Below are 12,491 nucleotides of genomic sequence, written 5' to 3'. Positions count from 1 at the left end.
TCACGCACAATGGGAGCGGACTCAGAACTTTTTGATCAACCGTCATTCTGTATGTGTGTAATACAACCTTGTTTCCGAAAAAGTTGGGACGCTGTGTAAAATGTAAATAAAAACAGTATGCAATGATTTGTAAATCCCATAAACCCATATTTATTTGCAAATAGACCAAAGACAACATATCAAATAGCCCTGAGACATAGGGGTCACAGAGCTAACCATGTTCTTTTTTTTTTTTTAAGGGTAATTACCATCGATATTTGAGAAAACCACAAGGTTTTTTAAAACATTTGTGGTTGTTCTGAGATTTAAAAAAAAAAAAAAAAAAAAAAAAAAAAATGCTGCCATCTTTGATAGGTTTGTCTTGGAAACTATCTCAGTGAACTTTTGCCGGATTAAAAAGATGAAAATGAAAATTTAAGTGGTTTGAAGGAGAAAGTTTGTACAAGTCACTAAAATAAAACAGCTCCTCTTATAGGAAGCAGTGTCATATTTAACAGTAACTTACTGTTCTATTCTTTTGGGGAATATGAGGACGGTATGAAAATATAGACACACAGACAGAATGACAACTGGACATGGCCTGACATGCGCCAGCAGGGAACAAGGCTTTGTCACAACCTAGAGCTCTCAGAGCTTTAGCTGAGTTTTTGCAGCAGTGAACTGCCAGAAACAAGAACTGCCAGAAATAGTAGAATAAATTTGTCTACAGTCAACCTCTTAGCTTCACTAAATCCATTTATATCCATCACAAGCCCCCACAAAAATGATTAAGAAGAGGTCATGTTTTGTTTTAAATAGTCTTTAGAACGTCTCGAAAACTTGTGTACAGATTTCCATGAAATTCATCAGACAGATAGTCCGCAGGCGATGCAGCAATTGATTTTGTTTTGGTGGCGATGGGTTTCTATCCTGAGACAATTAAGCTACGACTATCAAAAGTGCTGCTTTCAGCAATCAGACTAACGGAGAAAGAGACATTGTCAGAATCCCCGTCTGTCATTGAATTCCTACCCCGACCCTGGGAGAAGCCCGGGTCGGTAGTGACTGTTTATCGGCTTTCAGCCATTCTGGACTTGGTTCTGTGCTCAAGCACGATTCCCTGGGCCGTTTCCCCTGTTCTGTGTCTCAATAAATGCTCTTTATCCCAAGTCATCTGCTATGTGTGCTGCATTTGGGTCTGTTATCTCACCACCACGTAAAATACATTAATCAAAATCCTAAGGGTGTGTTTCCAGAGTGAAAAAAAACTATTAAACCCAATTTTTTTCATAAATAGGAACACTATCTGTTGGTATAGCCTCAAGTTAGATAATTTTATTTCATTGGTGGTGCTTTTTGCAGTCATGGTTAATCTTAATTATCTGCTTTTATGTTGTAAAACTTTTGCTGACAGAAATAAGAAAAGAGATTAAACGAGGTGGATGTGGGATGTTGGTTTTCTCTGTGTCTCCCGCTGATTCATTGTGACTCAGACCAATCTGGATTGAGGGAGGGAATCAACTGCTCTGGTGAGAGAGGGAGTTTCAAGCTCCCTCAGGATGTAGCCAAAGAAATATACTGTGTACATGACCACATATGGACACACCAACAAACAACCACATACTATCCTGTGACGGCAAAATCAAAACAAATGAGGTTCATTAAATGACACACCGTTTTGGATTAATAAATGGAATGGGCTCTAAAACCAATTTACAATTTACAACTTATAACACCATACTGGTATTATATCTTAATAAACATTCAACAACACCATTGTAGCCCTGATAGGAAAATGGAGGAATAAATTAATTCCGCTCCAAATGAAGATAGAGGGAAACTTAAGATATGAAACAAAATGTGAAATTAAGTTTATTATCGTAGCATAAAAACAAACAAATGGTTAATTTAGGTGTTGTTAAAAATAGTTGAACATCACTAGAGTACGTGGCATGTTCCTGTCGGTTTATTTCTGCGTGTTGATTGGTCAGTAAAGTGGTCCGAGTGTTTCACCTGTTGTAATTGGCTGATAAGTGGAAGTGATAGCGGGAGAAAGCAGAGAATGAGAGTAGGGAGAAGGCTAACGCGGAGCTTGTTAGTTTACAAGAGGGAACTGTAGACTGTAAGGCACGTTTTACTTAATCTCAGTTGATCAGGGTGAATGTTCATGCATGTATGTCTGTGTGATGTGAAGAGAACTTCAGGTCATAGAGTTTTTGCATCAATAACACACCAGTACACACACATAGCAGTACATTATAACCAGTACTGCCAAACACCAAACCTGACATTCATCCCCAGTGAGTACACTGAGCGTATATCATCCATTGGCTGCACAGAAAATCTTGCTTTTGGCCCACGGTCTTCTGTGTCTGTGTCACTGCTGGTGAAATGCAATTTAAATGGCAGAAGGATCATTGCAAAATGTGTGACCTATCCCTTTAAAGACCGTATGGCAATTTAAGCTTTCTAACTATTAAGATAGCTTTGTTGTCACAGTATCAATGAGAGCCTAAAGCCAAATTTTAACACTGCACAGGGTTGACACACCTTTGCAAATAGATTCTAAATTCAGACTGTCCAACAGCTGCCATGTTGTGCGATTAAATGGTTTAATTTTTTTTTTTAACTATTTGCCTACACTTTTTATTCAAATTTGGGACAAACTGGGACAAATAAATGTAATGTATTACATGGTTTCGTATTTTTTCTTTCTGGATGTTATTGTACAATTTTACTCTTTCAGCTAAGTATGTGCACGTGCATGACAAACTAGAAGGGGCTATACTTGGACAAAACTAGTGCAAGATCATTGTGACAGAAGTATAAGAATTCACCACATTATGCTCTGAATCCATAGAGATTTTGGCATGCAATGAGTGAAAAACTATCTACCTCCCTAAGTTTTCCACATGTTCTGTGTAGTAGGGGTACTCTAAAATAGAGTTAATTATCCTGAGACAAGTACCAGATTCAGGTCATTTTGGGATTATAATACCTCAAGTGTTTAGCATGCCTGACAATAAGTATTCAGTGTTCTGGTTTTCATGTGTGTTGCTGTCCTCTCAAGATGTGATTTAGAATGACAATCAGGCACTACAGACGGCATACAGACGGCAGTGAATCTCTGTCTAGCTGGGGAATGCCAGTCAATTTCAGATTGCTGCTCTGTGAATCCCTGCAAAATATGTTTCCCCAGCAACGGGAAGATAACATAACATGAGTGAAATAATCTTGTGCAATCACTGTTAAAGGGTTTTTCTAGTCTTTGCCAGTCTTACAAAGGGGTGACGGCAATGAAAGAGAAGGAAAATGAAATGAGCAGGATAATAAGTAGAATGGCCATTTCAGTTTTGAAATTAAACATGCATAACCTTTGAGCCAGATAATGAGCCATACCCTCAAGGAGACAATCTGCAGCCAAGGGCTGCAAACTTCACACAGAAAGGCCCTGGCTCTGCTTCACCTGCTATAATTATTTATTCAACTAAATATTATGAATATGCTCTTATGCCAACTGACATTTCACAGGTTCTTCCTGTTCCAAGTCTTAGCATGTTATAAATTCAGGACATTAATTGTTGCAGTAGTCTATTAATTTGTCAAAATAAGCCTTGCAACCTTATTGATTTTTCCCCTGAGGTTTATCAGTTTATGAAATCCTAAATTTACTCTACATATATTTTCTTCCTCATTTAAAAAAAAACGTAATGGCTCCAAATTTCCCTTTCGTATATTTGGTAAATGGGTATTGACCCAGACCAATTCAAAAAAGGCTCAAAGGCAAATCAAAGTAAGCAGAATTTGCCAACTTAATCACCTACTGCTCTAGTTCCAGACATCTTTCTACTTCCTCTCTGGCCTCACTGCTTTCACAAAGCCAAACAAAATGTCTCCGGCCAAAATTAAAGAAACCAATAATAATCTGTTTTATATAACAAAACCCTACTTGGGTGAGGTTTCCCTCTGTCATTCAAAATTATTGCAAGGCAAACAGACAACTGTTTAAACCCCGCACATTATAACAAAGATGTCATATCCGTAGGTGGCATGCCTAAAACATGTGACATGCAACGCTTTGAAGATTAGGGTGTGATTATATGTAGAATTATTAATACAAAATATATAATTAAATGAGAAAATATTGTTCATATAGTCAGTTTCATTACCATGTATATTGCCATGGTACAGAAGGGAAAGCGACAGTTATGTAACTTTATTAGAGCTCACATTTCTAAATTGCTTTATGATGATTTGATGCAACAGTTGTATAATAATGTTGTTAAGTAGACAGCCATATCCCTGAACTTATAGTGCTTTAATGTACAAAGTATATTCAATTTGTGTAGTTATCTTAGACGACAAGCTCGCCAGTACGCGTGCGAATAATGAGGTATTCTGACAAATGAAATGGCATGTATGCTGTGATGTAACCATAACTCTTGGCACTCTATACTCTGACGAAAATGCAGTGCAGAAAGCCATCACAATTCTAATTGAGCATTTTCACCTTGATATAGAGGCAAGAACACCATGTCGTCATAGTTAATGTAGTTTCTTTTTTTTTTTTACTTATTGTTAACAGAAATGTGGTTCTGTCAAATGTTTCCTCTGCTCTCCTTAAAGGAAATCTTAGCTCAAGCTCAGAAAACACTGCTGATAGGCCAAGTTGATATGAGGTACGCGTTAAAACCCAACCCCAGTTTGTGCACTCTGGATGAAGACAGTATGTTTTTAACTTGAACACTTGAACTTGAAAACAATGAAAGGTTTCCTGGTGGCCCTGGTGGTGGTGACGTATTCAAAAATGACAGTTTTAGGAATGCAAACTTATTTTCACTGTTATGGGTTAAAAAACATCCAAACCACATAATAATGTTCTAGTAGGCAATATTTTCCTCAAAACACTCTTATGAGTTAAAAGCCTCAAGAGAGAAAATTTGGAGTCACATTATTCCCCTGAGACATTAGATAAGAGGCATAGGTAAAATCAATGAGTGGGGAGCAGTTAAGAAGGTTAAACTGTCAAAATATTAGTCATGATTCTCAATGTAGCACAATAAAACTCAACAACTACACAAACTACAACCTCTGAAAATAATCAGGAATCTTAACAAGCACCTATATGAATACGAGAGCATTTATTTTCCATGGGGCCCGCAACCAAAAAGACACACAGTGAGACACAGCAAGTCTCAGAGTAGGTTTGTCTTTGCTAACCTCTTGGCAAACAAATCCTAGTTAAACGGAATATTCTGAAGGCATTAAATGTATTTATTCCGTCAGACATAGTTAATAATGTCATACAATCAAATTTGGCATTTATGTGCTCACCTTAAATTTATGTGCATATTATATTTCATCTTCATCTGGCTGTTGGGATGATGTCAGTCTGTCAGCTAAAGCATGCATGTTAATAACCTAGTTGTGAGTCTCATCCAGCAGGACAACATGTTTAACATGTCACAGTCTTCTGGTTTCCGTTGGAGTACTCCAGGTAGCGCGCAGTGTTTATTTATTTTTTTTTGGGACCGAGGCCAAACAAACTGAAGCCTGACTTCAGCTTAGCCAAAAAATACATAAATCCAAAAACGCTCTGCATTCACTCTCATTTTGCCAGCGCCCTCCACCAGGAAGTATATGTATTTACGCAGAAATTAACTATTAACTATTATTATGTAATAAAAAAAACAAATTTGTATTCTCCCGAGGGAGCAGCGCCCCAGCACCCCGTATTAACAAACCGCCACTGGTCAGCATGGGACTATCGTCCCTGTGACCATATTTGCACAATAACGTTGGCATTTGGCTCAAAGAACCACTGTGATGATGTACAGCTTCACAGTTCTGCTAACACGGCTGTAGACACTTGCAATGTGAAAACGACTGTGTGTCCTGATGAGGTTTATATCTAAAGTCTAGATACTTGTTTCTCAAAACGGCCCTTTGCTTCTGGCAGGTTTATCTAATCATTGACAATTTTTACACAGTTTCAGCAGATGAGCACACAGATGCTCACTGTTGCTGATGAAAGGAATTTTGCATCTCAGCTATAAATGTGATGTAATGTATGTTCTTTTCTGTGCTTGTGACCCAAAAGATTTGATCAAGATAAAACATCTGAAAGGATTTTACACTGGACAAAATACATTTTAGCCTGTAGACTGATGATCCATGTTCTTTGCTCTGTTTTATTGATGCTATAAAACCTCTCGTGCATACACCCACTGTACACTGCTTTCACCACAGTGTTCTGCCTGAGGCCCTTTTGAAATAAGGACAGGGTGTTGCTGTAACCTACATGAGTCTTGCCTTTCAAAAATGTTCAGGCGCAAAACTAAAGCCAGTGATGTTTCTGAGTGACACTAAAAGATGCAACATAACTCATGTGGCCGAGATGTATATCTATCCCCACATTATGGACCTTTTTCTCACTGTAGGTGAGACCTTAAAAGCTCAGCGAGAAGGGGGCTTAAATGAGGGAGAGGATGGAGAGTTCAGTTTTCATGTTGGCAGTGTGGCCTGTCCCCAGAATATAAATATTCATCATTGCATCCACAGACAGTGGAAACTCATTATAATATCACAGTCAGGAAGGTTTACTTGCATAATCTTTGAGTTGATTTCCAGTCTGAGTCTCATCTCAGCTCCGCAATTCACTGGATGAGGTCTGGAATGGCCTTCAACCAGATTACACAAAGATAAACACACATCCTTCGTCCATTTAGTTTTTCTTAACCTGTGCCCCTCTTGTTTTAGCCTCAACAGCAATTTGTGCTTTCACATCTCAGTCACGCCCGTAATAATTACCCTTCCATATTTCAACTGAATGTGAAGTGTGTAGGCTTCCCCCATGTGCGATGGTGTTGGCATGGAAACAGGAATGGCATTGTGATGTGTATTGAATTTTTCACCCCTGTCCCCAGAGTTGCACAGTGAGGAAAGCCTGACACCATCCCCTCCCCCCACTTATTACGCAAGAGAAAGAAGGGGGCAGTTTCCTTCAAGATCTCAGCCAGCACAGATGAACTCCGCTCGCCAACCTCCGTGATCCTTTAAAGCGAGACCTTCTGTGTAGGTTGACAAAAGATCTTTGAACGCTGCTTGGTTTTTGTATTGCAGGCCAGTCTTGTGAAAGTATTTTCTTATTCGACTGCCTTTTGATTAGAAGCTGTACAATTTGCTACTTTATGAATAATAATGTGCTGAAAATGATCCTAACCAGTTTCAGTTTTCAAACATTATTTGCAAAGCAAATCACCAAACAAAAATGTATGAAACAGCCCATGTTAATAAGAATTTCTCTTCCATTCATCACCTTTGTGATTTCTTTATTAAAGGGAAAGATATGAGGCTCGTTATTACCATCTAGTGGCAGCTCAAGTGTAAACCAATAACTGCCCACATTACATCTTAATTTCCTGAATAAAAACACAGATCCATGTGACAAGCTGTCACATTTACTTTTATTGTAAAGGTGATATTATTCCAAAATATTAATATGTTAGAGGAACAGAGATAAAGAAAAAGAGGGAAATACAGCTAGAAAACATCGACACAAGACTTTGGTAAGAATCACATTCTTATCAAAAAATTCCACTGCAAAAAAATAACAACATTTTCTAATAATGCTCCAAATCATATAGATGTCAATTGTGGTGCATCTACATGTACAACAAAATAGCTGGGTAAAAAGTCAACTGGGCATTTTGTGTTCTAGAAACAACTGAACAATTGAAGGCATATAAAACACTGGAATGGCTGGGCACCTGTGCTTTAAAGTCTGGAATATACTGTACTACTTAAGGATACCACAAGAGATAACAGTTCTTTATCTTATTATTAAATCAATTTATAGTTCATAATTATATTTTTCAAGATATATTATACCACAACAAGTTTACAGTAAGGTTGCAAAAGAGTCATATGCGTAGCTCAGAGCTAGTTTGATAGCACAGAAGAATCAGCCAAGTTTAAATCCAGAGTTTTCCAGAGTTCTTCTCTAAACCAATCTGAGCTCTGGATTTAATCAATTGAGATTCAAGAATGTGTCATTTCAGCCCTAAACAGAGTGCATTGGATCATTGTGCGACAGTGTGCCCGTCTTCTTCTCAGCCCCACTATCATCCCACTCCAACCTTCCTCCCAACCACACCACCCCTGTTTCCTGACTCCTTCCTAACAGGGGTGCACATTACAAGCCCTGATCTCCTTCCTGTCTTTGCAGCTGGACAGCTGGGCAGTCTTAAACCTCTGCTTCACTGTCATGAGCCGTTCTTGAATGCCTCCACCGCATAATTTGGTGCATTCTGTCCAACTTGACCATGGTCTCATTTTACACCCTGAAATAAAATAAATTAAAACAAAAAAGAGACTGTCAGAATAATGCATGCTTCCATGTATTTATGATCTATGTGGTGTTGTAGTTCTGGAGGTAAAGGAAGTGGGATATCAACCTGGATGCTCAGAGCCGCCCTCAGCTCTGCCCTGTTTGCTCCTCCTTTTCTCGCGCTGTTCCCTGCGTCGTTTCTTCTCATCACTGTTGCCTTGTCCTCGGTTGCACTTCCTGATCTTACATTTCTTCCTCTGGATGGTTTCAGGACATGAGTCTCCACCAAACTGAGGCTCCAGCATCACCGTGCGTGTCCGGATCGTATGACCCTTCCCACAGGACTTATTACACTCTGACCACTCGGTCCACTCTGACATGACACAGTCTATGGCTGAGGACACAGACACAGACAGAGGTAGGGTCAGAGGAAGCTGTGACAGAGTAGAAATAGGATGTAAAGTATATCAAATCATGCGGGTGACACAACCTTGATGGAGACACAAAGTTAATAATTCCCCCTGAACAAAGCTTTGGTTGACTTTGACAGAGTTTTGGGATCATTATCTTGCAGAAAGGTCCAATCTCTACCAATCTTCTGTAAATGCACTGATGAAATCCTACTCCTCTTCAAAATGGTATTTCAAATAATCCATGATGTCAGCAAGTTCCTTCATTAGAAAAACAACCCCATAACAGGTTGGACCCTCCTTCATGCTGGCTGTTGGAATGATATTCTTGTCATACAGGCCATGCCTTTCTTATGCAATACATCTCTGTGTTCAAACTGTCCAGTTCAGTCCAATTACTCTGTGACAAGGTTTCCAAGCAATGACATCCTTTCTCGTTAAATGTAGTTCTTGTTTTCTGCACTGATACTTTTGTTCCTGCCTTCATCAGATTGTCCTGATGCTTTTTATCTAATTCATGTGCTTCTGTGATGTGAGTTTCAAACTTGCATCTGATGCAGCCAACTGGAACTGGAACTTGAAGTGTGTTCAAAAGTTTTTTAATCATTGTGCTAGATTTATCATATTTATCCCAGCTAAATCAAATTCAGTGTCATTATAGACATATCAGGTCTTAAAGCACATTTAATGTTTTTATTTTCCCATCTGAATGTTAGGCATCTCATTTAATACTCATCATGTCTGTCAAGTCATTTAAAGTGCTTGACATGAGTTTCAATTCCGGTCTTCGTCTGTTATACATCAGCACACACTACATTACTGTAAACAGATACCGGATGTAATGGAGAGATAGAGCATATAATAAAGAGGTTGTTGACTTAATTCCTTGCTCTTGGTGCTGTCAACTAACGTCCATCATTAGTGTTCGTGTCTGCATCAAGGCACCGGGTTTCATAAGTAAGATGATATTACCATGAATTACCATAAATTATGCATGTACACGTTCAGCATGTGGGTGTGCAGATAAGAACATTCATTACTTACGACACTCTGGTAACATGCACTTCTCCACCTGTTCTAACTCTTCTGTACACTCTCCCAGTTCCACGGGTGACTTGAGCATGCGCTGTCGTGTCCTCAAACCCTTCCCACAAGACACACTGCAGTCACTCCAGTCAGACCATGGAGTCAGCATGCAGGGGATAGTATCTATACACGACAGGAACATCACTCAGCAACATATACAGATTTTGTTGTTAAGATTTGTATCATGATATATTGACACATACACGTGTGACTTATTTGAACAAAAATGCAATTTAAAAAATACAAAAATAAAAAGCGTTGTGATTTTTCATTTATGTTCTGAATTTACTGTATATATATAAAAAAAATTTAAAAAAAAAAATCCACTTTAATTGAAGTTTAGACAAGAAAATTGTATGTTTGTTTGCTTCTTTGCAGTTAGGCTACTTCCCAGTTGCTTAAGTTGAAACTTTGGGATTTTTCAACCTGACCCTATTTCCCCATCATATTCAGTGACATATTAAGTGACTAATGGGGAAAACAGTTTTTGAAATTGGTCCAGGACTGAGCACTTAAGCGGGCAGCTGCAAAACAGATTGCAATGTCATACTTGGGAGGGTAATTGCACCCTGTCAATGTCCATCCACTAAAAGTACTTGTTTTTGCCTCTGACAGGCTCAGATATAATTGTCTGAAAACACTATGGAAAGGATCCCTAAAAAGAAGTCTCGCTTAACTCTCTCTCTACGCAGCAAGTTTGGCTAATGGCATTACCTCCACTCTGTCTGCAGCCGGTCTCTTCACTCTTGAAACAGCACTTTTTTTTTTCAGTATCCAATTTATTCTCTTCTTTAGCTGGCAGTTTTAATTTTTGTCAAAATAGCCGCTGCGTAAGCGACGGTCTGCACGGCCAGTGTATGTAAAGGAGCAATAGCATCCATGTGTAGCACAATTAACCACAACTTTAGCATTTCCCTATTCATCAAGACAAGCTATTAAAGCTTCGCTAGGTGTTGTGTAACATATGGTTGGCAAAATCTGAAAAAAGCGCGAACACAAATCCCTGATTTTTTTTTAAATATTATTATTATTTATTTTTGATAAACTAAGTTACACTTTCTGTACTCTAACACAACAGTACTCTTCTCCCCAACTCTCATTTACATTTCCACTGTTGTCTTCCTGGAATAAGTCAACAATCAGAAATTGTTGTCCCCAATCATCACCTAGATCACAAATTATGGAAAATCAGGGTCCAGATTGAAAAATGTGGAAGTTCCGCTCAATTTTAGAGTTTTTACCAGATTTGGGATGTGGGAGGTGTAAGGATGGTTGTGATCCTGAAAACGTTGCTACTCACGACATTCTGGCATCATACAGTTCTCCATTTCTAGAACCTCCGCCCCACAAATGGAGCCATCTGTAGGAGGCGTCTTCACCATGCGCTCCCTCCTCTTCTTGCCAAGACCACAAGTGGCACTGCAGACATCCCATTCACCCCACTCCGTAACCAGGCAACTGCTGGGAGCTAAAGCCACGAGGGAAAGACAGGTGTAGTAAAGCAACAGTCTTAACCCTCGTGTTGTCCTTGGGTCAAAGTGACCCGCAGCTGTGTTCAACCAAGTTCTATTTTATTTCTATATTTTTATATTTTTTGGGATCATTGGTCATCATTCTTTAAAGAAACCCTCACAGCCTCCTTGTCACCAATGATCCCAAAAAATATGAAAATAAAATAGAACTTGGTTGAACACAGCTGCGGGTCATTTTGACCCAAGGACAACACGAGGGTTAATTACATTAGATCTATAGTATGAACTAAAAAGTCCGTCAGGTCACGTGTTGATAGAAACATTTGACAAATGAAAGAGAAAACTCACAGCATTCCTCATTTACCACACAGTTCTCGGCCTCCTCTGTGGGGAGAGTGCAGACTGAGCCATCATCAGGGAACTGTTTAACATAACGCTCCCGGGAACGTGTGCCCATCCCACAAGTCAAACTACAAGGAGACCAGGTGATCCACTCTGACATCATACAGGTGGAGGCATCTTAGGAGTCAAAGGAAACAGACAAAGATGTCAGCAAGTCCTAAGAAGAGCCAGAGATTTTGGTAATGGAAAAATTAATACATTTTGGCTCCATGTTAAAATGGACTGCATTGTGTTAAACTAAATTACACCAAAGACATAATCTGTTCCTGCACAGTACAAATATAGAATTATTTCATTTTATATGTGCATCTAAGTGAGTGATGTCATTGCAACTTGCTTATCTTAATTTCTGGTTTCTTATGTAATTATTTGAGTCTCAGTTAGGACATCCAGAAAGATTTGAACTGAGGCAGGGAAGTAAGAGCTTCAACAGATTATGCAAATGTAAAATACATGACAAGATTTTTGTCTTTTAATTATTTGTAAAGATTAACCTCAATTTATTGCTTTCAAGCATAAGGTAATAATGAATTAGACAGAAGAAGATACAAAATGAATTAGAAATTCCAAATTGAAAACACAATGTCTAGTTTGGGGTGAAGACTGAAAGGACAGAAACAGCTTCTATTACCGTCACTATCTCTGCTAATTACAGTGCAGGGGCGAAATTTGTTATCATGTATGTTGCCTCTCAAATCACTTCTCAGTTAAACGTAAGTGCAAGTGTAATGAAAACTCAAGTGTGAATGTAATTAAAACAAGTGAAATTAAAACAGCATACTGTCATTTCTACACATAGGACAACTACTACTA

The 12,491-nt window shown here is 38.7% G+C and overlaps 1 protein-coding gene across 1 annotated transcript in view; it reads right to left on the bottom strand.

The window, feature by feature from the left end:
- Positions 1 to 7,426: 7,426 nt before the first annotated feature.
- The window catches only part of spon1a (spondin 1a), a 70,785-nt gene continuing 65,720 nt past the window's right edge, over positions 7,427 to 12,491 (bottom strand). Inside the window, exons 12-16 of the mRNA XM_069174100.1 lie at positions 11,625 to 11,795; positions 11,105 to 11,272; positions 9,763 to 9,927; positions 8,436 to 8,702; positions 7,427 to 8,321 (exon numbers count right to left, since the gene is read on the bottom strand). Coding sequence (XP_069030201.1) covers positions 8,158 to 8,321; positions 8,436 to 8,702; positions 9,763 to 9,927; positions 11,105 to 11,272; positions 11,625 to 11,795 — 935 coding nt within the window. The 3' untranslated portion in view covers positions 7,427 to 8,157. The remainder of the gene's footprint in view (positions 8,322 to 8,435; positions 8,703 to 9,762; positions 9,928 to 11,104; positions 11,273 to 11,624; positions 11,796 to 12,491) is intronic.

This window comes from Embiotoca jacksoni, unplaced genomic scaffold, assembly GCF_022577435.1.
Source record: "Embiotoca jacksoni isolate LCO1_2020_lvr unplaced genomic scaffold, fEmbJac1.0.p SCAF_6, whole genome shotgun sequence".
Lineage (NCBI taxonomy): Eukaryota > Metazoa > Chordata > Actinopteri > Embiotocidae > Embiotoca > Embiotoca jacksoni.
The sequence above is the reverse complement of the archived record's forward strand: the minus strand, read 5'-3'. Positions and strand labels throughout refer to the sequence as shown.